The sequence below is a fragment of the Benincasa hispida genome, chromosome 11 (assembly GCF_009727055.1).
Source record: "Benincasa hispida cultivar B227 chromosome 11, ASM972705v1, whole genome shotgun sequence".
Classification (NCBI taxonomy): Eukaryota; Viridiplantae; Streptophyta; class Magnoliopsida; order Cucurbitales; family Cucurbitaceae; genus Benincasa; species Benincasa hispida.
Genome location: NC_052359.1, coordinates 18,282,500 through 18,309,048, shown reverse-complemented (window position 1 = coordinate 18,309,048; position 26,549 = coordinate 18,282,500). Strand labels below are relative to the sequence as shown.

General features: G+C 31.3%; 3 protein-coding genes across 3 annotated transcripts; 1 reads left to right on the top strand and 2 right to left on the bottom strand.

Moving 5' to 3' along the window:
• Positions 1 to 243: 243 nt before the first annotated feature.
• On the bottom strand, positions 244 to 3,076 carry LOC120091869 (G-type lectin S-receptor-like serine/threonine-protein kinase SD1-1). The gene is made up of 7 exons (XM_039050018.1): positions 2,830 to 3,076; positions 2,589 to 2,723; positions 1,692 to 1,822; positions 1,405 to 1,615; positions 1,037 to 1,274; positions 806 to 953; positions 244 to 726 (listed from the first exon to the last, which is right to left on the bottom strand). Exons 1-7 carry the CDS (start codon positions 3,050 to 3,052, stop codon positions 445 to 447), a joined length of 1,368 nt encoding a protein of 455 aa, XP_038905946.1. The 5' UTR covers positions 3,053 to 3,076; the 3' UTR covers positions 244 to 444.
• Positions 3,077 to 3,102: 26 nt separating this feature from the next.
• LOC120091870 (S-locus-specific glycoprotein S13-like) lies at positions 3,103 to 4,156 on the bottom strand. The gene has a single exon (XM_039050019.1). It carries the CDS (start codon positions 4,110 to 4,112, stop codon positions 3,108 to 3,110), a length of 1,005 nt encoding a protein of 334 aa, XP_038905947.1. The 5' UTR covers positions 4,113 to 4,156; the 3' UTR covers positions 3,103 to 3,107.
• Positions 4,157 to 23,324: 19,168 nt separating this feature from the next.
• LOC120090161 (calcium-binding protein KRP1-like) lies at positions 23,325 to 24,296 on the top strand. The gene has a single exon (XM_039047684.1). It carries the CDS (start codon positions 23,748 to 23,750, stop codon positions 24,186 to 24,188), a length of 441 nt encoding a protein of 146 aa, XP_038903612.1. The 5' UTR covers positions 23,325 to 23,747; the 3' UTR covers positions 24,189 to 24,296.
• Positions 24,297 to 26,549: the final 2,253 nt, after the last annotated feature.

Below are 26,549 nucleotides of genomic sequence, written 5' to 3'. Positions count from 1 at the left end.
ATCACCTGTTAAATGATTGACACTAACCAATATGACTTGAAATTAACATGCTAGTACACATACTCAAAATTATCTCACTAGTTTGTTACAAACAGAATCAAAATAGACTAAAATAGTTTTTTTTTTTTAAAAAATACAAAATTTAAGGACTGAAATGAAAATTTAAAAGTATATGAACCAAAATAGAACAAATTTGAAAGTTCAAAAACTAAAATGAAGCTTTTGATAGTTTATGGATCAAAATAGAACAAACATCAAAGTAGAAATTCATCAATTGAATTTAAACAACTAAAAGTATTGAGATCTACATCCTCGTAGAAAAATAAAGAGAAACTAAAGTGTAGCCTCTAGTACAACACTTTGATTCAAGGTAATATTGACAAAACAAGGTTCTTGGTTCAAGCTTTGATTGTTCTTATCGAGTATCTGAGAATGCAAATAATGTCAACCCACTGGTTGAAGCTGATTTATCTTTTTATCTGAGAAGCCATCCATGGCAATGCCTTCATTTTCTGCAAAAAATCCAGGTTGTTTTGGTTGCAACAAAGGAATTTTACACCCTAACATCATAACTACCAACGACATCGTGGGTCGATCATTGGGCTGTTGTTGAACACACAACAAACTGATATTGATACATCTCAATACCTCTGAGAAATTGCAGGTTTCTTGAATTGTGTCATCAATCAATTCTCCTGGATTTCCCCCTTTCCATAATTGCCATGCCTATCAGTATAAGAAAGCATATTATTCCTAACCAATAATATTAGAAGAATGCTAATAAGCAAATTAATTCTAGGCTTACATAACCGATGAGATTTTGGTCATTCGAGTGACGAAATCCCCGGCTTCTTTTTCCACTAATGATCTCCAACAACAGAATGCCATAACTAAATGTATCGGATTTTATTGAGAACTGTCCATCAAAAGCATATTCTGGGGCCATATATCCACTGTTGAAAATAGAAATTTCTAAAAACTTATATCAACCAAACACAAACGTAACATGTTAGAGGAAGATAGCAAGAGTACTTACTAGGTTCCAACTACTCTTATTGTCTCTCCTTCGGTCTGATCCCCTCCACAAGTTTTAGCAAGACCAAAATCAGAGATTTTTGGATTCATATTCATATCAAGTAAAATGTTACTTGCTTTTAAATCTCTATGTATAATCCTCAATCTAGAATCTTGATGAAGATACACAAGTCCTCTTGCAATCCCACAGATAATGTGATACCGTTGCGACCAGTTTAATAGTTGACGTCGCCTTTCATCTGTCCATTTCAAACTTACTCAATCCAACTATGTCAACTTGAAAGTGTAAGACCAACTTTTTGATCAAAACATAATATATTTTGATTAATGGGACAAACTAGAAAATTTCAAAATTTAAGAGATTTTTACCAAATATAAAGAAATCCAAACTTTTGTTTGGCATGTACTCGTAAATTAGCATTTTCTCATCTCCTTGAATGCAGCAACCAAGAAGTTTTACAAGATTTCGATGTTGAAGCTTTGCAGTTAGGATTACTTCATTCTTGAACTCATTCGTTCCCTGTCCAGAGCTCTTTGAAAGTCTCTTCACAGCAATATCTTGTCCATCTGCAAGCTTACCCTGAAAATTCAAAGTTTCCTAAAATTTCTGATTTGAAAGGAATAAGAAGTTTTAATTATAAACGTGGCAAAATTACCTTATATACTGGTCCAAAGCCACCTTCTCCAAGCTTATTTTCAAGTGAGAAGTTATTAGTGGCACTATTTATCAAGGATAAATCAAACAAGGGAAGCTCCAAGTCTTCAGCTTCTAATTCCTCATGGCCATCTGAAATTGGCAAGCTTTGTCAATGTTGACATTTATATAGAGGACTAAACAGTAAAATGGGTTATTTCTATTGATGCTGGCAAAAAAATGGAACTTTCTTGTGGGGGGAGGGGAAGAAACAATAAGGAAAAAAAGTTAAGGATCTAGTTAGCTCCTTGTTGAATAGTGAAATCAACATGATGCAAAAAGATTTTAAGGGAAATTATCTATTCACTTCTGTTAAGTGTTGGTACAATTAAATTTACCATAACCCATTAGCTTAAGTTTTTGGATCAATGAGTGGTTTAAGATGGTACTAGAGCAAGAATCTTGTGTTAAAGCCCCCCCCATAATATTGATTTTCACTTATTGGGTCTTCTACAAATTTTCAACTAGCAAGTAAGGGGAGTATTAAAGTGTTGATATAATTAAATTTATCATAATCTATCAGCTTAAGCTTTTGAATCAATTGGTGGTTTAAAAAATTCCTTAAAGATATACATGATAGTAAAGAAAATATTTCTCTACTGATATAAATTTTAAAGGTCAACCAGATGCAAAACAATTATCATGAAAATTGTTTCGGGCAAAAGAAGAAAAAAAAATGGAGGTGCTTTATTCTTTCAACCAGATTTTCAGTCTTTAAACTATCTTCTCAAAATGTATTTTGGCATATATGTTTCGTAGTTTCAGTTCATCGGTATCCATTGGAATAAGAGCATTCTAACAAATACTGAAGACAAAATGGCAGCATGTGTTATACCATGTTGGTTTGAGAAATAATTACCTTTGCAGGCTGATCTCTTTTTGAAAGTGTAAAAGCATACGAAGGGGATAGCCAAAACTAAACCCACGGCAATCCCAACCAAAGCAATCTTCACCTTACGATTTAATCTTTTTGGTGCCTCTCCATGCTTGACTTCTTCACATCAAAGCAAAAGTTATATATTTGGTGCATATATTAGGAACCCAAATCATTTTTAATCTGAACTATCACTCATTGAGTACTGAAAAAGTAAATCTTTTACCTACTTCTGATGCCAGCATCTTAACATATAAATCCTGTCCAGCACCAGGAATTATTTTCAGGTCAATGATATCCCCCATCCATAAGACACAGCCACTTCCACTCCCACTGATATTTGTATTGGCATAAGCCGTACAAGAACAATTCCGCAAGCACTTTTGCTTGCATTCTTCAAGATTCATGCTTCTGTTTATCCACGTACGCGTTGTGTCAGGCAATTTCATTTGGTTGAATTGTGCAAAGTTGACTTCATCACTACAATTTATCGGTTTATTTAGTTCACAACCATGCTGCAAAACCCCCTGCCTTCCAATTCTGAAGTGATCTTGGCTTAAATCCTTCTAGACAGCTACAAGATGGAACAACCCTAAAATCACAATATCCATAGGGACCACACAGAGCATAATTGTCACAAAAATCTCTTGGTAATGAATTGTAAACTGTCCATTCTCTCTCGTTTACAGACCATAAGTACACCGTGCGAACATAAATGGATTGGTTCATCACCAGCATCACTGTATAAGACTCATCTATTACAGTGTATTGGTAGTAAACCTCATCCTCATTGGAAACAAAGTGGAGTATCAAGTTTGGCGCTAAACCTAAAGGCCAGCTACTGATTGTCACGCCGTTCCATGGGCCATGCCTGAAATATTTTTTAGAGCCATTCCACATAACAGTCTCAGGATATTCATGAAGCTCCATCCTCCAAGTGAAGCTCCCAGGAGATGGGTCATTGAGATTTTTCCAAGCAGACAATCTTCTATTAATGTTATTTCTCAAGTCCCAACCTAACTTCATTCCTGGCAAGAGAGTGTCAGTGGGGTAATCGAAGCTCTGCCAGGAGTAGTTTTGGGGATTTTCAACATCCCCATCTCTCAGCACAAGATTTCCATTGTCCAATAACTGCAAAACCCCATTGGGGACTTTTCTCAGTAACCTGGCAGACCAAACAACGTCCGTGGTATTATGGCCATAGAGTGTAAGATTTCCTGTAGTAATGTTCATTACCAATACACCAGACGAGCCGTTAATGGGGTTTTCCCTGTTTGCAACCCAAACAGAGGTCGGACCTCGCCGATTCTTGAACCAAATTCCCAAGTAACGATCACCCAAAAGACCAGGACTGAAGAAACCCAATTCGAAGTTTCCATTTCTGGAGACCAGACTAAAGCCATCTCTGAGATATGGGTTTTGAACAGTTAAGGAATCACTTGCAGCTACAGACCTGAAGAGACAAAAAACCAAGTTAAATGCGATTAGTGTTTGAGAGAAAGAGTCCATGTGGATGACCAACTAAACTAGAGCCTAATGTTTGAAGTTTGATACAAAATACTCACAAGGTTTGTGTTTAAGGGTGCCTCTGTCGACTGTCAATTGATTGGGATAGCTTTGTCTAAAGGAAGAAGACGAGTAACAAGTTCCTAACAAGAAAATGAAATGTGTAAAGATCAAGATGGAAGTTGAACATTTCTCCGAGAGGATTGTTCAACCATTGCTTTGGACCCAATGTCACTTTCATTTTTCCATTTTCTATAATAACCATTTTAATATTAAACGTTGATGTTCGACGAAAATGTCAAATTTGATGACCATGTCCATATATGATAAAATATCAATTTATATTTCTAAACTTTGTAGGTAAATTAAAAAATAATATATTTTTTAAAAGTAATGACAAAAATAGGGTATATAGGAAACAAATGTACGTGAAAAAAAAAATCTTTGGTAAAACAAATCTATATGAAAAAAATAGATTTAGCTTCATTTATAGCTAGAAATTTAATTCAATTTTTATTTTACTGTAAGCCTTTAAAAATTTGAATTTTATAGTAAAAAATTCTACAAAAATAGAAAAAACACTAAAAAAATAAAATAAGGTGCCAGAAGTTGGAAAAAATGTGAAAAAAAATAGATTTAGCCTTAATTCATGGCTAGAAATTTGATTCAATTTTTATTTTACCGTATGCCTTTAAGAATTTGAATTTCACAATAAAAGATTCTCCGAAAATGAAAAAAAAATACTAAAAAAATAAAAGAATAAGACGGAAAAATAAAAGAAGACAAAAGTTGGGGGAAAATGTGAAAAAAAATAGATTTAGTCTTAATTGTGGGTAGAAATTCGAGTCAATTTTTATTTCATCGTATCTGTAAGAATTTGAATTTCACAGTAAAAGATTCGCCCTTAATTCGTGGTTGGCCTTAAATCACGTGGTACACAATTTAGCCTTAAATCGTGGACGGAATACACTATTTATGTGCTGACTCAAAACTCTTGGACCCCATCCACGATTTCACAACCCTATTTTTGTAGTTTCAAGTCAACCCTATTTTTGTAGTTTCAAGTCAACCCTATTTTTGTAGTTTCAAGTCAACCCTATTTTTGTCAATAAATATTAAAATAACATTATTTTTTAAAAAAAAAACCCCTAAACTTTGAGATTATATCAATTTAAAATCTAAATTAATAATTATATCAATTTAATCTTGAATTTTGGGTTATATTATTGGGTTGTTCAGTTAAACATTTTCTATTATCAATAAAGATGTTATTCGATATTTATTCAATAAAGTCGTTAATTATAAATTTTACTTATAAAGACTAAATCCAATAAACTAAGATCCATGACCATTATATGAATACTTGAACTTTATGTGGAGACATAAAGATGGATAAAGTTCGAGTAAATAGCCAAAACGTTCTATAGTATACGAATACGGTTAGGTGTCTTATTCTGGTAACACTATCGGATGCAGCCCACTCTATAGTTGTTACAATTTATGATAAGGTGCTACAAACGAAGTGATCCTGATTCATTCATGTATTGATATGAGGAGTGAGAGTGTCTTATGCAATGAGTTTGCATAAGATTGGACCGAGAAATAAGTCACTCTTACTTTATAACGTTGTTTATTGTTTAAGACTGACTATTTCACTTAGATTACCTAGGTAACTCAATCTTAATCCTGAGCTAACTATGAAGTCCTGTTTATTTGGGATTATCCTTAGATTTGCATAAGTGAGGGTTGACTCAACAGCGTCGCCTCAATAAGCCTCCCATTTCAGGGGTAAGACCGGGTAGATAATTAGGGACATAGGATGCAAAATGGAATTCACGTCTACCCGATTTAGGAATAGGAGGAAGGTTGTTCTTTTAAGTGCTAAATTCAGGTCTTGAACAAGGAGCTCACCCTCTCATTGGCCCGAGAGGGATCCGATTTACTGATTGGATCACAAACCAATTGTTTATTAGAAGATCAGTAGAACTTAATGTGAAACACGAACCCTACGTTCCCTACTTAAATATGCTTATTGTTGAGATTAGTAAAATGAGGGATTTAATATTTAAGATATTGTGCAATTGTAGGGAAATGGGTAAAGGATAAGGAAATAAAGAAGGAAAATGCTTAAGTATTGGAAACTTGACTTTCTGGTGTTTATAAGTTAGCCTAGTAAGAAGAAATTTTGACTAACTGTTGGTTGTGAAAAGGGTGGCCAGGTATCGAGTAAACACTAGGCAAGCATCAAGTAAACACTAGGTAAACATCGAGTAAGCATTAGGTAAGCATCGAGTAAAAGCCATGCATGATCGAGGAAAGGATCGTGCATCAAATATGCATGATCAAGGAAAGGATCGTGCATCGAGTATGCATGAGCAAGGAAGGGATCAGACATCGAATTTGCCATCGAGTATCATCAAGTAAAGGCCAGATCGTGCATCAAGTAAAGGCTTTATGTGATCGAGTAAAGGTCATCGTGCATCAAGGAAAGGCCATCGTGCATCAAGTAAGAGCCATCGTGCATCGAGTAAAGGCCATCATGCATCGAGGGAAGGCCATCGTATATCAAGTAAGGGTCATCGTGCATCGAGTAAGGGTCATTGTGCATCGAGTAAAGGCCATCGTGCATGGAGTATGGGCCATGCGAGAGCTAAAAAGTGCTCAGTTGCTTGCAAGAATAGGCGCAAGGCACTGAACGCAGGGGCACTGGACGTGCGTTGAAGCATGCGACTGATGGGCTATGCGATGTCAAAGATAAGGCAATGAGGCTGAAGCTGTGCAGTGATGCTGGGAAGTTGTGCGATGAGACTAGGTTGATGCGTGCAGCAAGAGGCCTTAGGCAAGGAGCTTTTGCAAGCGTTGCCACACATAAAGTAAGCGTTGGATTATGTATTGGTTGAAGAAGTATGCATCAACCATGAGGCTAAGCATTGTAAGTTGAGTGCGGCCATTGAACTATGCGTTGAAAAGCTTGTTAAAGAGCTAAGGTTGTTTGAGGTTAAATGTGTTGGCCGAGCCTTGCTAGTCATGCATGGGAGCCATGCAATGTGTTGATAAGCTTTGTCATGCGTCGATGATGTGCTATGCGTTGATGGATGCGATTACTATGCATCTAAGAAGGGAAGTATGTGTTGAGATAGAGCATTCTTGGATGTTAAGGAACAAAATGATAGCAAGATAAGCTACGTGGCTCAACAAAGTGAAATCTTAGCCAAACCATGTAGGAAGTGAATGCATACATGTATAGGACAAAGATGGAAAAGACACCTCAAAGTAAGAGGTGGTAGGGAAGTAGGTAGTGGCAAAGTAAGTAGATGACGCTCCAAAATTTTAGAAGAAGGAGGTGTCATGCGTTGAGAGTCTTAAGGGATGATGAGGATGGTCTCATAAAGGCCTATAAATAGCACCCCAAGAATTCACTTTAGCTCATAACAAAAATTCCCTTAAAAAAGATGTTAGGAAGAGTGTTTGAGGAAAAATTTAGAGAAGGCCTTGCATTGATCATGAAGAGCATGCATTGATAGCAAGAACCATGCGTTGATAAAAAAGACAAAAGGTGTAAGTGTTGTTCGAGCGTTGAGGGCAAACTGTAATATCAAGTTTAAACGAGGAGTTCTCCCAAACTACTCGTGCAAATCAGGTGATTCTTGAGCTAAAATCTCAGAAATTGAGTGTAGTTTCTGGTTACTTAAGAAAATTCTAAGTTAAGGGCGGTCAAAATTGAAGGAAATCGAGAAATGTTCATAGAATCGGGAACAGCTAGGCAAGGTAAAGAAATCTTGAAATTCTAAGCTCTTGAGTTGGAATTTGAAGCTCAAATTTTAAGGTAAGTTGAGACATTTCTAAACATATTTGTAGAAGAAAGTGTCTCAAAATAAGGTCTGAAATAATGAGTAATCTAAGCTTCAAAATGAATCTAGAAATTAGGATTCAAGGCATACCAGGGAACTTGGAAAGAAAGAAAGGTTCCATTAAAACAAGGTGAGTGGTTTATATTTTTGAATGTTTGGATGTATTAAATATTGGTACCAGTTTGGTAAATTTGACATGATTTGAAAATGTGTTTTCTTAGATTATAATTATTGTTCTTTTGTTTGAGTAACTATTTTCTCTGTGAGTTTTGGTTTGGATGTTTATTCCTATTAGTTTGACTGGAATCTGAAAATTGTACTCGGGATATTATTAGCATACTTCATGGACGTTTGATTGAAATTGTCAATATATCTGACTGGGATTATCCACGTGCCCAAGTATGTCTAGTAGGAATTGTCGACATGTGTACATTCGACGGGTTGTGTGGGGTACTGGAAATTGTTTTCTCAAACTGGTTTATAATGATTAGCTACATATGGAGGATTGTGTGATCATGCCAATTTCGTCTCGTTTATTACATTGAATGTATATATTCGATGGTCTTAATGTTGTGATATTGCTTTCCCAAAAATGTTTTGAAAGCAAATAATATTTTTCACTGAGAACTCTTGTTCACGTTTTCCGAATGTGTTCTCCTAAATCCCCCTCCCCCCCCCATGTATCAGCAAGAGGAGCGGTGGATTTTTCTTAGAACGAGTCAACGGAGTGATTATGGAAATCACCTGTCTCGACAGCTGTATTAGGAGGATTCAGACACATGGTAGCAGTGTAACCTTATAATGGATAAATGATAATGTATTGTATAAAACACTTCTAATTGAAATAACTCATTTATGATTTGTAATAGGAAAAGAAAAAAATCCTAGACAGTAGAAGTTCCTAATATCTATAGTCCTCACACTCCCTTTCGGGTTAGAGGGGTGAGCTCAGGAGAGGGTGTGACACTTAAGGAGCAAGATGTAATTTCGGGGGTAAAACATCTTTTTACCTAGCCGTTATTACGAACAACCTTTGAAGGGTCGAATTACTGATTATGGTTAAATCAAGTGGACACAAATATATCTATAGTGAGGAGAGTGTAACTATCGAGCTATAGTGGTGTGACTCGGTAGTTAATAAATATTGATTAATTCGGTCTAAAGAGTTTTAACCAGTTAATCTCAAATCGTTGGAGCTCATGATCTGTAAGTTCATAAGGTCCCTTTACTAGCTCATAAAACGTGAACACCTTGAATTGGTAAATTAAGTGAATTTGAAATGATTTCAATTTGAAGTCTTCAATTGAATTTAGGGTTTCAATTTGAAATGTTCAAATTCTAAATTAGGATTTGAATTTTAATTGTTCAATTTCAAATTAGGGTTTGTATAATTATATTCGATATAATTAATGTTTAATTTATCGAAATTAAATGAAATTGGAGAGTTTATAATATTTAAATATTAAATACATGAATAAGATTCATGTTCAAAATTAGGTGTTTGATTAAATTAATATTTGACATTAAATTATTATTTAATTAAATTAAAGTCAATTAATTTTTCAATTTTAATTCAGTTTTAGAAATTGAAGTTTACAATTGATTTAATTTTGAATTAAATCAAATTTAAAATTGAAAAATAAAGATTGATAGTGGACTTTTTCATTTTTTAGGAAAACTTGAGTTGAACTCACTTAACTCTAACACCTAGCCCATTAGCAAGGAAGAAAGAGGTATCAATCAACATTACAGCTGATTAGTTGCATGTATCTGATACATAAAATACCTCAATTTAATCTGAGATGTAGAGGTTTTTTGTTGAAAAACTGGTTTTCCGTAGAAAATTATTTTTTTTCCCTAAAAAACGCTCTCTCATCCCTTCACATTTCACTTCAATCTTGAGTTTTACTATTCAAATTTAAGATTGAGAATAGTAGGTAAGATCTCTTGGTGGTTCACGGAGGTTTTGAAGCTGAGAATTCGAAAAGAGCAGCTTGGATTTGGAGGGTTCTACAAAGGTATGATGTTCTTGAAACCCTTTCCTGAAAAATTTAGTTTTGCATGTTTTTAGAACTTAAATTAAATGTAATTAGAGTGCTTATTGATTCTGATTACTTCCGTTGCATGATTCTACATCCTATTATATATCAATTTAGACCCTGAACTTGGAGAGTTGTATCAATTTAACCTCAAACTAATAATTGTATCAATTTAAACACTGAACTTTCATAAGTACATCAATTTAAACCATGAACTTTCATAAGTATATCGATTTAAACCCTGAATTTTCATAAGTGTATCCAAATAAAACATAATGGATGGCTTAAATTGATAGAGTTAGAAATTTCAGGGTTTAAATTGATATACTTATAAAAGTTCAGTATTTAAATTGATATAATTATTAGTTTGAGGTTTAAATCAATACAATCCCCAAAGTTCATAATTTAAATTGATATAATTATTAGTTTAAGATTTAAATTGATATAATCCCTAAAGGTTATGGGTATAAATTGTTGTTTTTTATAAGAAGATATTTCAATCTATAAATAAATAAACCACCCACTTTCTTTGAAGTTTTAATTTTTTTTTATATTAATGTTAGGTCTATGTTACTAATATTTGATTAATATTTTTATTATATTTCGATTATTTTTTATGATAAACCGAAATGTCAATTTATTCATCATGTCAATATCAAACTCAATGACATATAAAAATGTGATAGAATTGTTGACATATGGATGAAAACTTAAAACCTTTTCATTTAAAGTTTTAGGAGTTGTATGGACACAAAATATTTTGATTAAACTTTTGTGAAGTTGAATATTCTGAGTTTAAGGAGCAGGATTCAAGTATGGGTTCAGATAGTTTATGTTTGGGATACAAACTATTTATCTAGGTTGTATTTGAGGTGCACACCATTTTAGTCTAGATTTGGGAAGTCTGCATTTAAGGTCTGAATTATTTTAGTTCAAGTTTAGAGTTTATGTGTTGGGGTTATTGCTGATATATTTAACACAAAGTTCTTAATTTTGGAAGTGTATAAAAGCATTCTCTAACTCTATAGTATTACACAAAAATGTATATCTATGAACGATAGTTGCAAAGTATAGGCCACCACCAAGATGACACAAAAATAATATTGTCAAAACTCAGATACATAATTACCAAAGAAAAAAAAGAAGAAGAAGAAGAAAAGAAGAAGTTAGATTATCATTCAAAACTAATTCAAAAAGAATGGTTGATCAAGATCAAGCCTGTTTTTGTCCATAAACTTACAATACTAAAATAAGTTATTATTGAAGAAATTTAATTCCTAGAAGAAGCGTTTAATCGCTTTATGCTTTAAATTTTGTTTTGAAATAAAATTCAGAAAAGCAAAAATCAGCGAATTAAAAAATCAAAAACGTACTTTAATTTCAATGATTAAGAATGAAAAGGTAATGGGAAGGTATTACTTTTGTAGAAACTCTTTTCTCCAACAAATCAAACTTCTCCTCATCTGTGGGAACGCTTTTAAAAGGGTTTCCTCGCTATGACTATAGAAATGCCGACTTGTGGGGGTCTCTTTTGAAAAGATAAGGGAAATAAGAGGAGGGGCATTTTTCTTAGAGAAATTTTCTCTATGTAAAATTGAGAGAGAATAATAGAGAGGAAAATTCTTCAGCAATTATGCAACTATTTCAAAATGTCAGTGAGGTTGTATTTAAAAGAGAGAAATAGAGTGTAATTCCCCACTCTCCACTCCCGACGCTCTCACTCTCCTTTATTAAAGGGAGTAATATTTAGTTAATTAATATAAATAAATAATAACTAATTAAATAATTTAATGAAATATCTTATATTTAATTAAATGAGTATTTGAATCATATTCAAATGTGTAATTCTCTCATAACCTATAGTATTAATATGAATCTCATTCATATTAACTTTTAATCTATAGTTTTATTATTCAAATACAATAAATATCCAATATTATATAGTTTAATTTTGAACCTTATTCAAAATTAACTATATTATAATATAACTAATATATTATATTGATTATATCATATACGATTAACATATATTTCACTAAATTATTTGAACATTTCAAATTAGTCTTTTAAAACTTTTGGTCCTTGTTAATCTGTCGTGAGCTAGTAAGGAGACTTCATGAACCTATAGATTATAGGCATCAATGATCCGAGATTAATTAATTAAATTCTTTAATTACTTAACCAACATTCATTAACTATGGGGCCTACCACTATAGACCTATAGTTGTTGGACCCGTTTGGAATGACTTGAGAAAAAAATGTTTTTTAAAAAACTCATTTTTATTTAAACACCTTTGTAAAAACTTATTAAAATACATTTAAAAAGCTATGTTAAGTGATTGCCAAAAACTCCATTTTCTTCCAATTGATTTATTTTTTAAATCAAACACTTGAAAATGTATTCTAAACACACCCACACTCTTATGCACGATAAAACATGTTATATTCATGAATATAAGTATTACACGTTAGTCAATCATTCACGTGTTGTTTGTAATTATAGCTGGGTCAAATGTCTGTTTTACCCCTGTAATTACCTATATATCCTTAAGTATCATTGATTCTCTAATGAATAATTTATTTATGGTCCAATCATAATCCAAGTCCCTCTCGGACCAATGAGAGGGGTGGGTCCCATTGTTCAGGTCTCGCAGTAAGGACTTAAAGGGAACTACTCTTATACTTACCCTATACGAGAAGGAGTGAATTTCATCTTGCAAAGTTATGTTCTCAATTCCCTACTTGATCAAGTCCCCAGGTAGGCTTATTGAGTCGACGACTCGGACCACTCTCACCCATGCAAATCAAAGGACGAGCTCTCAATGGCAGAAGTTCATAACTCACTCAGGATTAAGATCGAGTTACATATGATCATCCTATGAAATATTAATATCTTCGGTCAATATAGTTACAAAGAGATGATTTCACTGTTCAGTCTCATAAAAACTCATTGTATAGGATATCCCCACTTGCATATCTCGACATGAACGATCTGGATCACATCGTTTATAACAATTACAAAGTAGTCGTATCCACAGTGTTACCAGGATAGGACACCAAACCTTATCTATATACCAGAGATCCTTTAGATTATTACTTGAACATGATCTATCTATATGTTAACTAAATGTTATTTAAGTGTCATGTAAACAACCTTGGATTTTGATTTATTGAATTTAGTTATGCAAAGTTAAAATACAGAATAAAATGATAAATTATTTTATTAATAATAAATAAATTGTTTATTTATTTACCAACCATGAGTTTAAGGCATAAAACCTAACAATTATATCATATGAATTCAATAAAAATGTATAAGTTAACTTAAAAGATTCCTTGGGGATTTTTTTTAATCTTATTCTCTAATTCAATTTCATGAGTATTCTTTTTTACATGTATACACAATTTTCTTGCTCTAAACACTGATGTTGACTAGGAAAAATGTATTTCACAAAGTCATTTTGATTTAAACACTTTTTATAAAAAGTTGTTTAAAATAAAAATACTCAAATATTTGGGTACAATTTCTGATTTTATACATAGTTTGTTCGGATTGCTATACACTTAGGCCACGTTTACCCCAATGAAAGGTTAATAAATCTAAAAAGTGGGTCCATTTGAGTGCTACTTTGGTGTTGTTTACTTATGTTCTACATCCGTACTGATACATGGAGCCCACTTCCAAATCTGTAATCAAAGAACACAAACTTATTGACGAGCAGAGTATGCTTAATCCAATTGTATCTGAAAATTACATTGTATCATTACTGACGGTTACTGTTATGTTTACCATTATTGTTACTGCTCTAAAGGAAAAATTATAAATTTTGATTTTTTACTATTACCGTTACTGTTTGACCTTCAGAGATAACAGTTAACGTAAATGTGACAAAATTCATAATTTTAAATAAATACGATAAAAAGTAATCTAATTACATTTGCGATTCAAGCTCATTACAATTGATCAATCAATGGAACTCTATTACGATTATACCAATTTTCATTACGGTTTGGTAAACGTGGCCTTAAAGTATTTCTATTAATGTCAAATTACTATAAAAAAAAAGACTATTAAACACTATGAACTAGTTGCCAGAGTGATCACGATAATTGGTTGTCGAAGTTAGTTGCATAGATGGTCGCGGGAGGTGATCGCCACACGATAGTGGGCATTGGAATTGGTCATCGACATGTAGAGTCAATGGAAACATTAAAGGGAGAGAGTTGATTATCTTTAACTACTGAGTTGTAAATATTGTTACTTTAATAAAATGTGGGTTAAAATAATCCTTACCCTCCTTTTTCTTAAAACACGCCACAAACGGCTGTCCTTAATATGTAAGGCTTCATGCACATGATTTGAAATTCGAATAGCCCTGACATCTCCTCTTGTTTGGAACAATTTCTAAGAATGAAAACCATCCCCAAAAAATTTCTTAGGAGAATTCTCAAGAGGTCAACCAATATATAATTACTTAAAGCTAATCACATTTAATTTTAGAGTTCTTATGGTTGAACCACCGAAAAGAAATGTGTACTTTGTTGGTAGCGACAAGCTATCAATTCTTGTAAGCATTTCTTAACCATATTTTTATATTTTCAAGATCATTCTCATTCGAATGTGATCTCAATTTATTCATATATTTCTATTGAATCTTGGCATTATGTGGCTATGGTAGGGTATTATAATCACCCATTAATCTTTTGAAATTGTAGTGATCAGACATTTAAAGATTACATATGGCACTATCTACCAATGAACCTTGGTGTCTTCTTCTAAGGAGAAAAACAAGATAAAAACAACGAACGAACAACCCTTCCAGCCACTGGCTGCCTCATGGTTGAGAAAGCGACTAACCCAAGGAAGACCACTTACAAAACAAACCTCAACATGTCTTGTAATTTAATTTCAACTATACAAATAATTAGCTTATAACGATGGTACTTAGAAAAAAAAAAAATAAAGCCTTTTAACAATTTTATATAGGAAAGTTTTACCGATAGAAAAAATATTGAATTATTTATAAAAATAATAAAGAAAAAAATATTGATAAACACATAGCCTTTTATCATCCACTATCAATGATAGACTTCTATCAGTTTCTATCATTGATAGACATTGATAAACTTCTATTTACATCTATCAAAGAAGATTAAATTTTACAATTTTGTGTAAATAGTTTTCCTTATCTTTCAAGTTTTTAAAATCCCCCATCTATATACTAATTATCAACACATAAATCATTAGAAATAATATATCTTAGCTAAATCACAAAAAATCATTTGATTTTCTCCTAACTTGTTCTATTATGTTTAAAATTAAAATTTATCAAACACTTAGAGTATGTTTGATAACATTCTCATTTTCTGTTTTCCATTCCCAATTTTTCAGTTTCCAATTTCTTCTTTTTTTAGAACAAGAAACAAGAATATATTTGATAACTATTTTTGTTTTTTGTTTCTAAAAAAAAAAGAAATAAAAACATAAACTTGTTTGATAACTATTTCTTGTTTCTTGTTTCTTGTTTTTTTCATTGTTTTTTCTCTTGCTTTTTTCTTTTTTTTTAAACAATATCAAATAAAAAGAGAAGATGTGCCATACATTTGGTCGAGATAGAGGATAAGGTTTCGTGAGAAGAATTATTTATTTCTATTTCAACTCGTTTTTTTTTCTCAAGAAAAAAGCGAGGAAGTGGGAGGAGAAATGACAAGAAGATATTGTAACATCCATTTAGAAGAGTTAATGGAAGCCGAAGTTCATTTTAGTCATGGTGCTAGGAAATAGAATCCTAAAATGACACCTTATATCTCTACAAAACGTAAAGGTATTCATATTATAAATCTTACTAGAACTGCTCGTTTTTTATCAGAAACTTGTGATTTAGTTTTTGATGCAGCAAGTAGGGGCAAACAATTCTTAATTGTTGGTACCAAAAATAAAGCAATGGATTTAGTAGTCGGGGCTGCAACAAAGGCTTGGTATCATTATGTTAATAAAAAATGGCTCAGAGGGATGTTAACAAATTGGTCTACTATTTCTTGTTTCTTGTTTCTTGTTTTTTTTATTATTTTTTTCTCCTATTTTTTCCTTGATTTTTTATAATAATATAATATAAAAAGAGAAGATATTTCATACATTAAACACCGAAAATGATATTTTCAAAAGTTTATGTCATCTAATACAAGTAAGTCCTAATGAAAATTAAATATTAACAAATTGTATCCTATTTTTCATATGTTGCCCAAATTTGATCGGCACTTTTATCTCTAACTCGAGCCATTTGTCTTAACTGATGTCAAGTTAAGTCTAACTTAATTATATTGTTACGTAAATATCGTGGTTGCAAAATATTAAAATTAAGCTAAATGAAGGTCTTAGTTGGTAAAATTTATATATATGAGAAAAGTCTACTCAATTTTAAATATATTAAATGTTAGAATTAAGATAATATATAAATGTGTATATTGCAAAATATAATAATCAAAAGTTGAAATAAAAAAAATTAGTATACATATTGAAAATTAAAATAATATATAAATCTAAATATAGGAGAATTTAAAAATTCAAAATTAAAATAAAATATAAATATAGTAAAACTATTTTTGTAAATAGAAAAATCAATAAATAAAATAAATAAAATATAAAAGATGAAATAAATATAAAAAACAAAGAATAAATAAAAGTTTCATCGTTAAAATTTGAAATATTAACATACATATTGAAAATCAAGATAATATATAAATCTAAATATTGGAGAATTTTAAAATTCAATATTAAAACAAAATATAAATATAGCATTTTTTAAATATAAAATTAATAATTAAAATATGAAAGATGGAAATAAATATAAAAAAAGAAAACAAAATAAAAGTGCCTATCTTAGGATTTGAACTCATAATCAAGAAGTGGAAGGAAATTGTGCAAATGCAAAGCTATCAATAAGCCAAGAATGAATTTAAATAAATGAACCAGTTTAATATAAGATAGAAATAAAATAATTGTAGTTTCTCAATATTTGTCTATTGTTTAGGAACATTCCTCAAATTTTAGAAACAAGAAATGAGAATGACTATCAAACAAGTTCGTTTAAAAAAAGAAAAAAAAAACAAAAAGAGAAATAGAAAATAAGAAATGAGAACGTTTCAAACGGATCCTTATATGCTTGATAGGTACTATTAAAATTATTTTAAAAGCTACTAAAATCCCAAGTGAACCCTTATATTATGCATTATAATGCAAATAATCCATTAACAGTCTAATTAGTAAATCTGAAATAACAATGTTAATAACAATCCACAAAGGCATTATTTAAATTGGTGAAAGTTTAAAGAAACTGTGTGATTACGGACCAACGTAACATTTAACCCTTTCTTTTTTTTTTTTTTAATACTGTGTATTATCTATGGTGTAAAATTTTGGTCGAAATACTCCAAATTTTGTTAGAGGTAGATTTCGTTTTTCTTCCCATTTCAACGATATATCGTCTAAATTTCGAGTTTTTTTAGGAATTAATTATATTAGCTCACTTCAATTCTTCTAGATTTTATTGTATAATTTCACACGCTAATGTCATTTTCAATTACCACTACACCCCGCTCTACCTCTGTCATGCTTAATTCCAAGTCTTTCTTTCTTCTTCTTCTTTTTTCTTTTTTTTTTTTTTACTTTGAACTTTTTTCTGTTTTCCAAAATTCATATAATTATTTTTTTTTAATTTTTCAATTGCAACCAATTTACAATTTTCCAAACATTTTTTAATCTTCCTATATTTTATCCTTTTAAGTTTTTATTTACTTATTTTTCATTTTTCATCAAATTTTACAATCCTTTATTTATTTTGCCTTTTCATTTAATTCCTTCCATCAATTTTCCATCTTTACCAAACAACTTCTAAATCACAAAATATATCATTTTTATTATGTTTTCATATTTCATATTTATTTTTTATTATTTTGTACCACCTATAAATACCCATCCCATTTTCACCTTCTTCACACTAATGAATTATATCCACCAATAAGCTACATGTTGATCGTACGAATCTTGTCATTTTCATTAAAATAATTATTTTCAACAATTTCAGTATAAGATAGACTTAGGAGTAACATTGTATTTAAATTAAAATTATCAAGATTGTGAATTAGACGCTCCGATATCATCTTTTAGTATTAGGCCTTTACGTTTTATAATAAATAATTTACTATTATTTTGTATGCAAATATTTCGTATCTCTTTTAATTTTACAATTAATTATCAATATTTGATATTATTTTGTAATTATTTTTTAATTTCCTTTTTGAATTTCTGCTTACGTATTGACATTTACAATATGCTTTCTAAAAATAATGATAAAAAATGGTCAATTATAATCTAACTAAGTTATAATCAAGGTTTCACTAACTAACTATTACAATTTCAATCCATTCCTTAAAATTCTCTAACATTTTCATCAACATCAATGATTTTATAAAATTGAGACCATCTAGATATTTTCATCGACGACAATATTTCCAACTTAGTATTATCATAAATTTAGGCATGATGTTGGTATGCATGCGCAATCCTTTTGTAGTGTGGGGCGGCCTGGGAACGAGACAAACTAATATCTTAAACTTAACAAGATGGTGGGAACTCCAAGCTACCAGGAGAGTATTGACATCTTCATTCTTGACCAAAACCTAGGGTTAATTTTTTAGCTTGAGGTTATTTATTTATTTATTTTACAATGATAGCATACTGAGTAAAAAAAAAAAAAAGCCTTACAACTCGAGGTCAAGACACTAAAAAGAAAAACATAAGGACGTAACCATATGAAAAAAAAATGCAAAACTCGAGTAAAGAAAACAGGACAATGTAAGAAAAAAAAAAATTCATAAGAATATATCTGAAAATATGAGGGAAGTCCAAAGAACCTCCTACACGGACACCAAAGAAAAACATTCCACTAGACACCGTATAGGAGGTTGTGAACGAGAGCCATGTGTTGTATAATTTGAGTGCATGCAATATCACAAGTGTATGGTGTCAGTTGGGTTATTCTGTCTTGTGTAGGTCCAATCCAAAATTACAAACAAGATCAATCCTGAATTGGTGGAAGAAAAGGCTGAGGTTCAACCATGATCATGAAGGGATCCTCAAACACGTGTATGGCACAACTTCTTTCAGGCTGTGTATGTTGGGTTTTATGTCCTAAAAACTCGTAGTTTGTAAAATAATAAACATTTTCTATTATCAATATACTTGTTATTGATCTCATAAATTGTATGAAAGTCTAAATTCAATAAACTAAGACCCATGACTATTGTATGAGTACTTGAACTTTATGTGGAGACATAAGAGCGGATCGGGTTCGAGTAAATAGTCAAAATGATCTATGGTACATGAATGAGGTTGGGTACCTTATTCTAGTGACACCATTGGATGCAGCCTACTCTGTAGTTGTTACAAAGAGTCGTAAAGTGCTACATACGATGTGATCCTAATTCGAACATGTTATAACATGAGGAGTGAGGGCGTCCGATGCAATGAGTTTGCATAAAATCAGGACCAAGAAATAAGTCACTCTTACTTTATAATGTTGTTTACTGTTTAAGACTGACTATTTCACCTAAATGACCTAGGTAACTCGATCTTAATCTTGAGCTAACTATGAACTCCTGTTTATTCGAGATTGCCCTTAGATTTGCATAGTTGATGGTTGGCTCAACAACGCCGACTCAATAAGACTCCCATTTCAGGGGTAAGACCGGATAGATAGCTGGGGACATAGGGTGCAAGACGGAGTTCACGTCTACCCGATTTAGGGATAGGAGAAAGGTTGTTCTCTTAAGTACTGAATCCAAGTCTTGAACAATGGGCCTTACCCTCTCACTCGGTTGAGAGAGTTTGGTTTAGTGATTGGATCATAAACCAGTTGTTCATTAGAGGATCAGTAGAGACTTGAGGAATAAGATGTAATTTTGGGGGTAAAACAGATATTTTACCCAGCCGTTATTACGAACAACCTGTGAAGGGTCGACTTGCTGATTATGGTTTAAATCATATGGACATAATATATCTACAGTGAGGGAAGTGCAACTATGAGTTTTAATGGAGTGACTCATTAGTTAACGAATGGAGATTGATTTGGTCTAATGAGTTTAGCCAATTAATTTCGGATCGTTGGAGCCCATGATCTGTAGGTCTGCGAGGTCTCCCTACTAGCTTGTAATGGACTAGCTCTAGAATAGCGTGATAAGTTAATTTGAAACGTTCAAATTAGAATTAAGGGATTTAGTAATTATATGGGATATAATTATATATTTAATTTTAGAATTAAACGAAGTAGGAAAATTTATATATTTAAATATGATTTAATATATAAAGATGGATATGTGTTAAAATAATTTAATATTTGATATTAAATTAATTAAGTTTTATTTAATAATTAATTTATGAAATTAATTAAATTTTTATTTTTAAAATCAAAATAGATTTTATAAAATCAAATTTTTAATTTTAGATAAAAATTAGAAAATTGGAAAACCAAAAACACACAAAATAGAAAAAAGAGTTTTTCCATTATCCATCACCTAAATAGCTCACACATGAAGCATTAACATTGCCTTGTCTTCTCCAAGCATGAGCTGCAACTCATGCAACTCTTCTCTTTGCATGTTGATCTGCAATATAATGAAGAGGGTGGAGTGAAAATCGGACTTGCAATCCATAGAAAATTTTAGAGAAAATTCGGTTTGAAGAAAGGTTCTTCAACAAGGTTGCTGCAATGAGCATTTCTTCTTCTACCCTTGATTCAAGCTTGTTTTGAGTCCCACAACTCAATCTAGAGTACCAAAAGAATAGTGGGGAAGATCTTGAGGTGGTCTACAATATGATTTGGAGAAGATAGCAGCTGGTGAAGGAGCTTTGAAGAAGTTCTACAAGGGGTATGTCTTGAAGCTCACTTTTTCTACAAAAGCATGTTTTATATTTTGCCAAAATTAGTAAATTTGAGTGCTTAGATGATCCTTGTGCTTCCGCTGCTGTTGATACAATCCTACAGTGTAGATCAGAAAGATTGAGGAAAACTCTTCATTCAGATAAGAATTCTCTCTCTCACTTCACTGAAATTCTCTCTGCTTTTCTCTCTTACTTGATAGTTGTTCCTCTTTACTCGATGAGTATCTGTTCTTTACTTGATGAGTTTTTGTTCTTTACTCGATGCAACTCGATGAGTATTGATCTTTACTCGATGCAACACGATGAATATTGATCTTTACTCACTGCAACTCGATGAGTATTAATTTTTATTCGATGCTACTCGATGAGTACTATTCTTTACTCGATGCTCCTAAAACGTTGTGATTTGAATATAAAATCATGTTTTCGTTGATTTGCAGAGAAACAGATGAAGATTGAAGAAGAAGATAAGGAGAAGAAGAAGGAACAATCAGAGTTATATGGTTCTGCCAATAAGCTTACGTCCACAGGAAGATTCTTTTTCTTTCTCTCTTGAAGATTGCTTACAGTAGTTGTAGTTTACGGAAAATTAGGAAGTATGATGAATACTATGTTGCTTTATTCTGATCAGTAAGTATTTATAATACATACCATCTGTCAGTTACATGATATATAAAGTTTGTTATGTAAACTAAACTAGTTGAAATGTATTTGAGTCACTGTTTTTACATAAAGTAGTGTGAGTCGAGTATTATCCTTGAGATTGAGTAATTTTTAGTTCGATCGAATACATAGATGCTATAACATTTAATTTGATCGAGAAAACACAAACAATAGACTGAATGAAAACTAAGGACCTGTTTGGATTGACTAGAGAAAAATATTTTTTCAAAAATTTATTTTTATTTAAACTCTTTTGATACAAAAACTATTTAACGTATACTAAAAGCTATTATAAATTATTGTCAAATACTTCCATTTTTAAGAATCCCACTTGACAATGATGATACAAAAACTAGTCATCCCATATACTCTGGCGCCAACGCATCTGAATATTGTTTTGACATCTTCAAGCAAGATAGAACGGATATTAGCAAGAAATATTAATAAATAATGTCCCAGCATTATCACGCAACATAGAACAAAAACATAGTATCATTAGGAAAGGAGTAAGAAAAAAAAATAAAGGTTAGAAAACTTTTAGTCTCTAAACTTCTTTGAAAGTATAACGATTTAGTCCATGTACTTTTAATTTTATAATAATTTAGTCTCTAGGTTTTACTATGTAATAATTTAGTCCATCTATTTTTAAATTTGTAACAATTTAGTCTCAATGTAAACAAATCTATCAAAATTAAATATCTACTTTTATTATTTTATGTTACAGACTTTGTATTTTATAAAAATATTGAATTCCTATTAGTTTATTGGTTTATTTATGCAAGATATTTCACTAAATCTTAACATCAATGACTATAACAAAGACTAAATTGTTACAAATTTTAAGATACAAGAACTAAATTGTTACATAGTAAAGTTCAAGGAGTAAACTGTTACAAAATTGAATGTTCAGGGACTAAATTGTTATAAACTAAAGTTTGGGGACTAAATTGTTATTTTTACGAAAGTTTAGTGACGAAAAGTGATTTTTAACCAAATTTAAACCAACAATATCATAATTGAACTTTTTTTTTTTTTACACTACATGGTGTGAGGGATCAAACCTCTAAGTTCATAATTGATTTTACATACTTGATGCTAGGTAAAATATGTATAATTTGGCACATAATTGAAATCGTCAGAGTAGAAAGCGCTAAACTAAGGCCTCGTTTGTTCTACAAAATTTTCCATGGAATTTGAGGCAAGCATTTGAAAAAAGAGCATTTCATGATTCTTGCCCCTTATATTACTCGTACCGTACTTCTTTCTTCAGAAAAACTATCCTTATTTATTTTGCATCATTTTATTTAATAAAATATAGTTTAATTAATTAATATTAATTATTTATTACTATTAAATTTAATTAATTATTAAACTAGATATTATTTACACGGAATGAATTTCAACTAATACCTTTATAATTAATATTTTAGTTTAATTTAAGTATTTAATATAAATAATTATTAGTTATCAATATTCTAAATAATTTATATTAATTTAATTATTTTAAGTAATTAATTTAAATAATTTAATTATATTTAATAGAAACGTATTCATTTTATTTTTATCTTAATTGATTAAATAATTAAATAATTATTAATTTTTGATTTTTTATATATAAAATAGGTAAATTAAATATAAATATTTAAATTCCAAATATGAAATATCTTTACCTATCCAAATATACATTTAAAACAACGGCATTAATTGGCAAATAGAGAGGGAAAGATAATATTTTAGTAAAATACAGAATTCATAAATATGTGGCCAACTAAAAATCGACTGTGTATATTTAATATCTATATATTGGCATTTGGAATTGGCAACCTCTCGCAGAAATGACGATTCTACCCTCCATAGCAATTAAATAAAGAGTGTGGTGTGGGAGACTTATCCCAGAAAGAACGGCAAAACCTCAATCAAATCCTTGTGAGAAAATGACGACTATACCCTTCTAAGGAGGCTTCTCCGAAATCACACAGCCTGCAAATCCGCATCAGCTAATTAATCTTCATTAATTATTATCTGTACCTTAGTTGGCTTCCATGGCCGCTCCTTCTCCGAAACCCCATTGACATTATTATTCTTCTTTCTTCTTCTTCTTCTTCTTCTTCTTCTTCTTCTTCTTCTTCACTCTTCACCCATATATATGCCCCATTCCACTCCTACTTCTTCACCTCGAACTCACACCCAAGTCCTAATCCTTAATCCGATCTCACAATCTCACTCCAAAATGGCATTTGGCGCAGAGCAATCGGGATTCCAGGACTGGCTGCCGACGATGGCGCAGAGGCTTGGCGGCGAGGGGCTGATCGGGGAGCTTTGCAATGGTTTCAATCTTCTGATGGATAGAGAGAAGGGGGTGATCGATTTCGAGAGCTTAAAGAGGAACGCGGCGGCGCTAGGGCTGGCGGATCTGAGCGATGAGGATCTGAGATCAATGTTGAGGGAAGGGGATTTTGACGGCGATGGTGCTCTTAATCAGATGGAGTTTTGTGTTCTTATGTTTAGATTGAGCCCTGATTTGATGGATGAGTCATGGTTCTTGCTCGAGGAGGCTCTGAACCAAGAATTCAAGGATTTTTGTTGATTTGTTCTTTTTTTTTCTTTTTTGTAATTAATTACTGATTTTCTTCTCGACTTATTGAATTTATATGGAAAGAGAAACCGAAAATAAATTAATAACTTTTACTATTCAGCTTTCTATTTCATCACACTAACTTGTGTTCAATTTTTTATCTTCCCTTTTTGTTAAACCCACTCAAAAATCTTACCCAAAAAAACTCTAAAAAATTACTAATTTCGACACAAATTAAGGAGTTTGGAGTATTGTAATGATAGAATGTGAGGAGTTTTGATGTAATGGGCCTCCAAACACTTAGACATGATATAGGAGGATATCATGTTGGGCCTCAAACAACCCTTAAGTTTTATACTAAAATCATTTTACATTAATGAATAATAAAATAATGGAAAAAATAAAACACAGTAATCTCATAAATATAAAAAGATGTAGAAGATATAAGCGTAAAAAAATAAAAAGAAAAAAAAACAATTCCACTACGAATTGAAGTTTACTGGATGGATGACTCAAAAATTAGGCAAAAAATATGAAATAATCCGATTTTTGAAAAAAAATGTCAAGTGACTATTTTTTGAGGAAAAACAGTCTCGCTCTCACTTGTCTCATTTTCTCTTCTTTTTTTACTCACAAATCACTATGTCTCTCGCTCTTGCTTATCTCTTTCTTCTCACTCTCTTTTTTTTTTCTACACACAAATCACTATGTCTCGTTCTCGCTCTTTCTTTGTTTCCTCATTCACCAAATCACTCCTCTCTCGTCTCTTGCTCACCGGAGTTGGTATCATGGACTCGTCATGTTAGAGAAGAAGAATAAGACGTACAGAGGAGAAAAAACCAGAGAAAAAAAAGACAATGTGCAGAGGAAGATTTCTCACACTAGAGAAAAAAAAAAAAAAAAAAAAAAAAAAGAGGGCAAAATCGTAACTTCACGTGGTCATAACATCAACAAAGGGGTATTTGACATTTTTTTTTTCTCAAAAACTAGATCATTTTCCATTTTGGACCTTTAAACTGGGTCTTTTAGGTAATTATCTCCCACCAATTGACCAAAGCTAAAATTTTTTTGTTAAATATTGGCATTGATGAAATATTAGTTTGTAAATATTGTTATGGGTAATTCTGCAAAAATTAATTGAGGGCATGATTGGAAAAAATTATCAGAAATAGCCTCCTCAAGTTTTTACTTTTCAAAACTAGTATCCTTTTTAAAAACTCGCTAGAATAATTTTTCTCTGTTTATCTCGTCCAAGATCGGCCACCGAAATTTTGTTAAAAAAATTAACTTTTTCTAACTTATTGATTGTTTTGGGCATTCTCAGTATATCTCGCTAGATTACACACCGAGATTCTGCTACATTTTCCAAATATTATATAATCTTCCCAAATCTTTTACCAAATCTTATATATTTTTTAATATATAAATTCCGTTATCTTTCTAAATCTTTAGCCTAATATTTATTTCCACAATTATGAATTTTCAAATTATCCAAATGGTCTTCAAGTAATTAACTTGTGATTTTTAAAATTTAAGAAAGCTAAAATTTTACCAAAAAAAAAAAAAAAAAAAAAAGAAAAAGAAAAAAATAAATAAGTATAATATGAGAAATATATAGAATATTGGTGTTAATCTATCCGATAATTCCCCGAGAAACCTAGATATATATAATATTGGTATTAATCTACTCGAGATTAATACCAAGATTTTATATATTTTCCACATCTTACATTTTTTTTTTTTGAGAAAAATTTAATATTTTTCAAAATTTTAAAATCAAATTTAATTAGTTGAGATCCATTTAGAAAGTTTGGAAATTCATATAATTGTGGAAACAAAAATTAGGCTAAAGATTCAAAATTTAGGTAAAGTATTTTAATATAATATATGGTAAAGATAACTTAATTAGTAAAAAATTTGAAAATATATAAGATTTGGTATAAGATTTGGGAAGATTACATAATATTTGGAAAATATAGTAGAATCTCGGTGTGTAATCTAGTGAGATGTGCCGAGAAAAACTATTCTAACAGTTCTAAAAAAGGATGCTAGTATTGAAAAGTGAAAACTTGAGGAGGTTATTTCTAACAATTTTTCCATAATTGAACCGTGGATATTGATTATCCCACCTTGACCTTGAGGAGGCTATGGCCGAGGCGATCTTTCCCTTTTATGGGGATTGCTTCTCAGGCCTCCTGTCTAGAATCTCTTCATTTCTTCGCTTTTGGTTTCACCTCTAAACATCTCATACCAATAAAGATAAGTTTCCTCATTTATAAATCCATGGTCACCCCTTTATGGGGATAACTTGTGTGTGTGTGCGCGCGCGCGCGTACGTGCGTGTGTGTGTGTTTGATTGAGTATCTAAGTTAA

Excerpts from the sequence above, each read along its gene's own strand:
- LOC120091870 (XM_039050019.1), bottom strand. The coding sequence starts at position 4,112 with ATGGACTCTTTCTCTCAAACACTAATCGCATTTAACTTGGTTTTTTGT.
- LOC120091869 (XM_039050018.1), bottom strand. The coding sequence starts at position 3,052 with ATGAAATTGCCTGACACAACGCGTACGTGGATAAACAGAAGCATGAAT. Across the intron at positions 1,823-2,588 it reads AAAGAGATCAGCCTGCAAAG|ATGGCCATGAGGAATTAGAA; the intron begins GTAATTATTTCT and ends TGCCAATTTCAG. Across the intron at positions 1,616-1,691 it reads GCTTTGGACCAGTATATAAG|GGTAAGCTTGCAGATGGACA; the intron begins GTAATTTTGCCA and ends TTGAATTTTCAG.
- LOC120090161 (XM_039047684.1), top strand. The coding sequence starts at position 23,748 with ATGCCCCATTCCACTCCTACTTCTTCACCTCGAACTCACACCCAAGTC.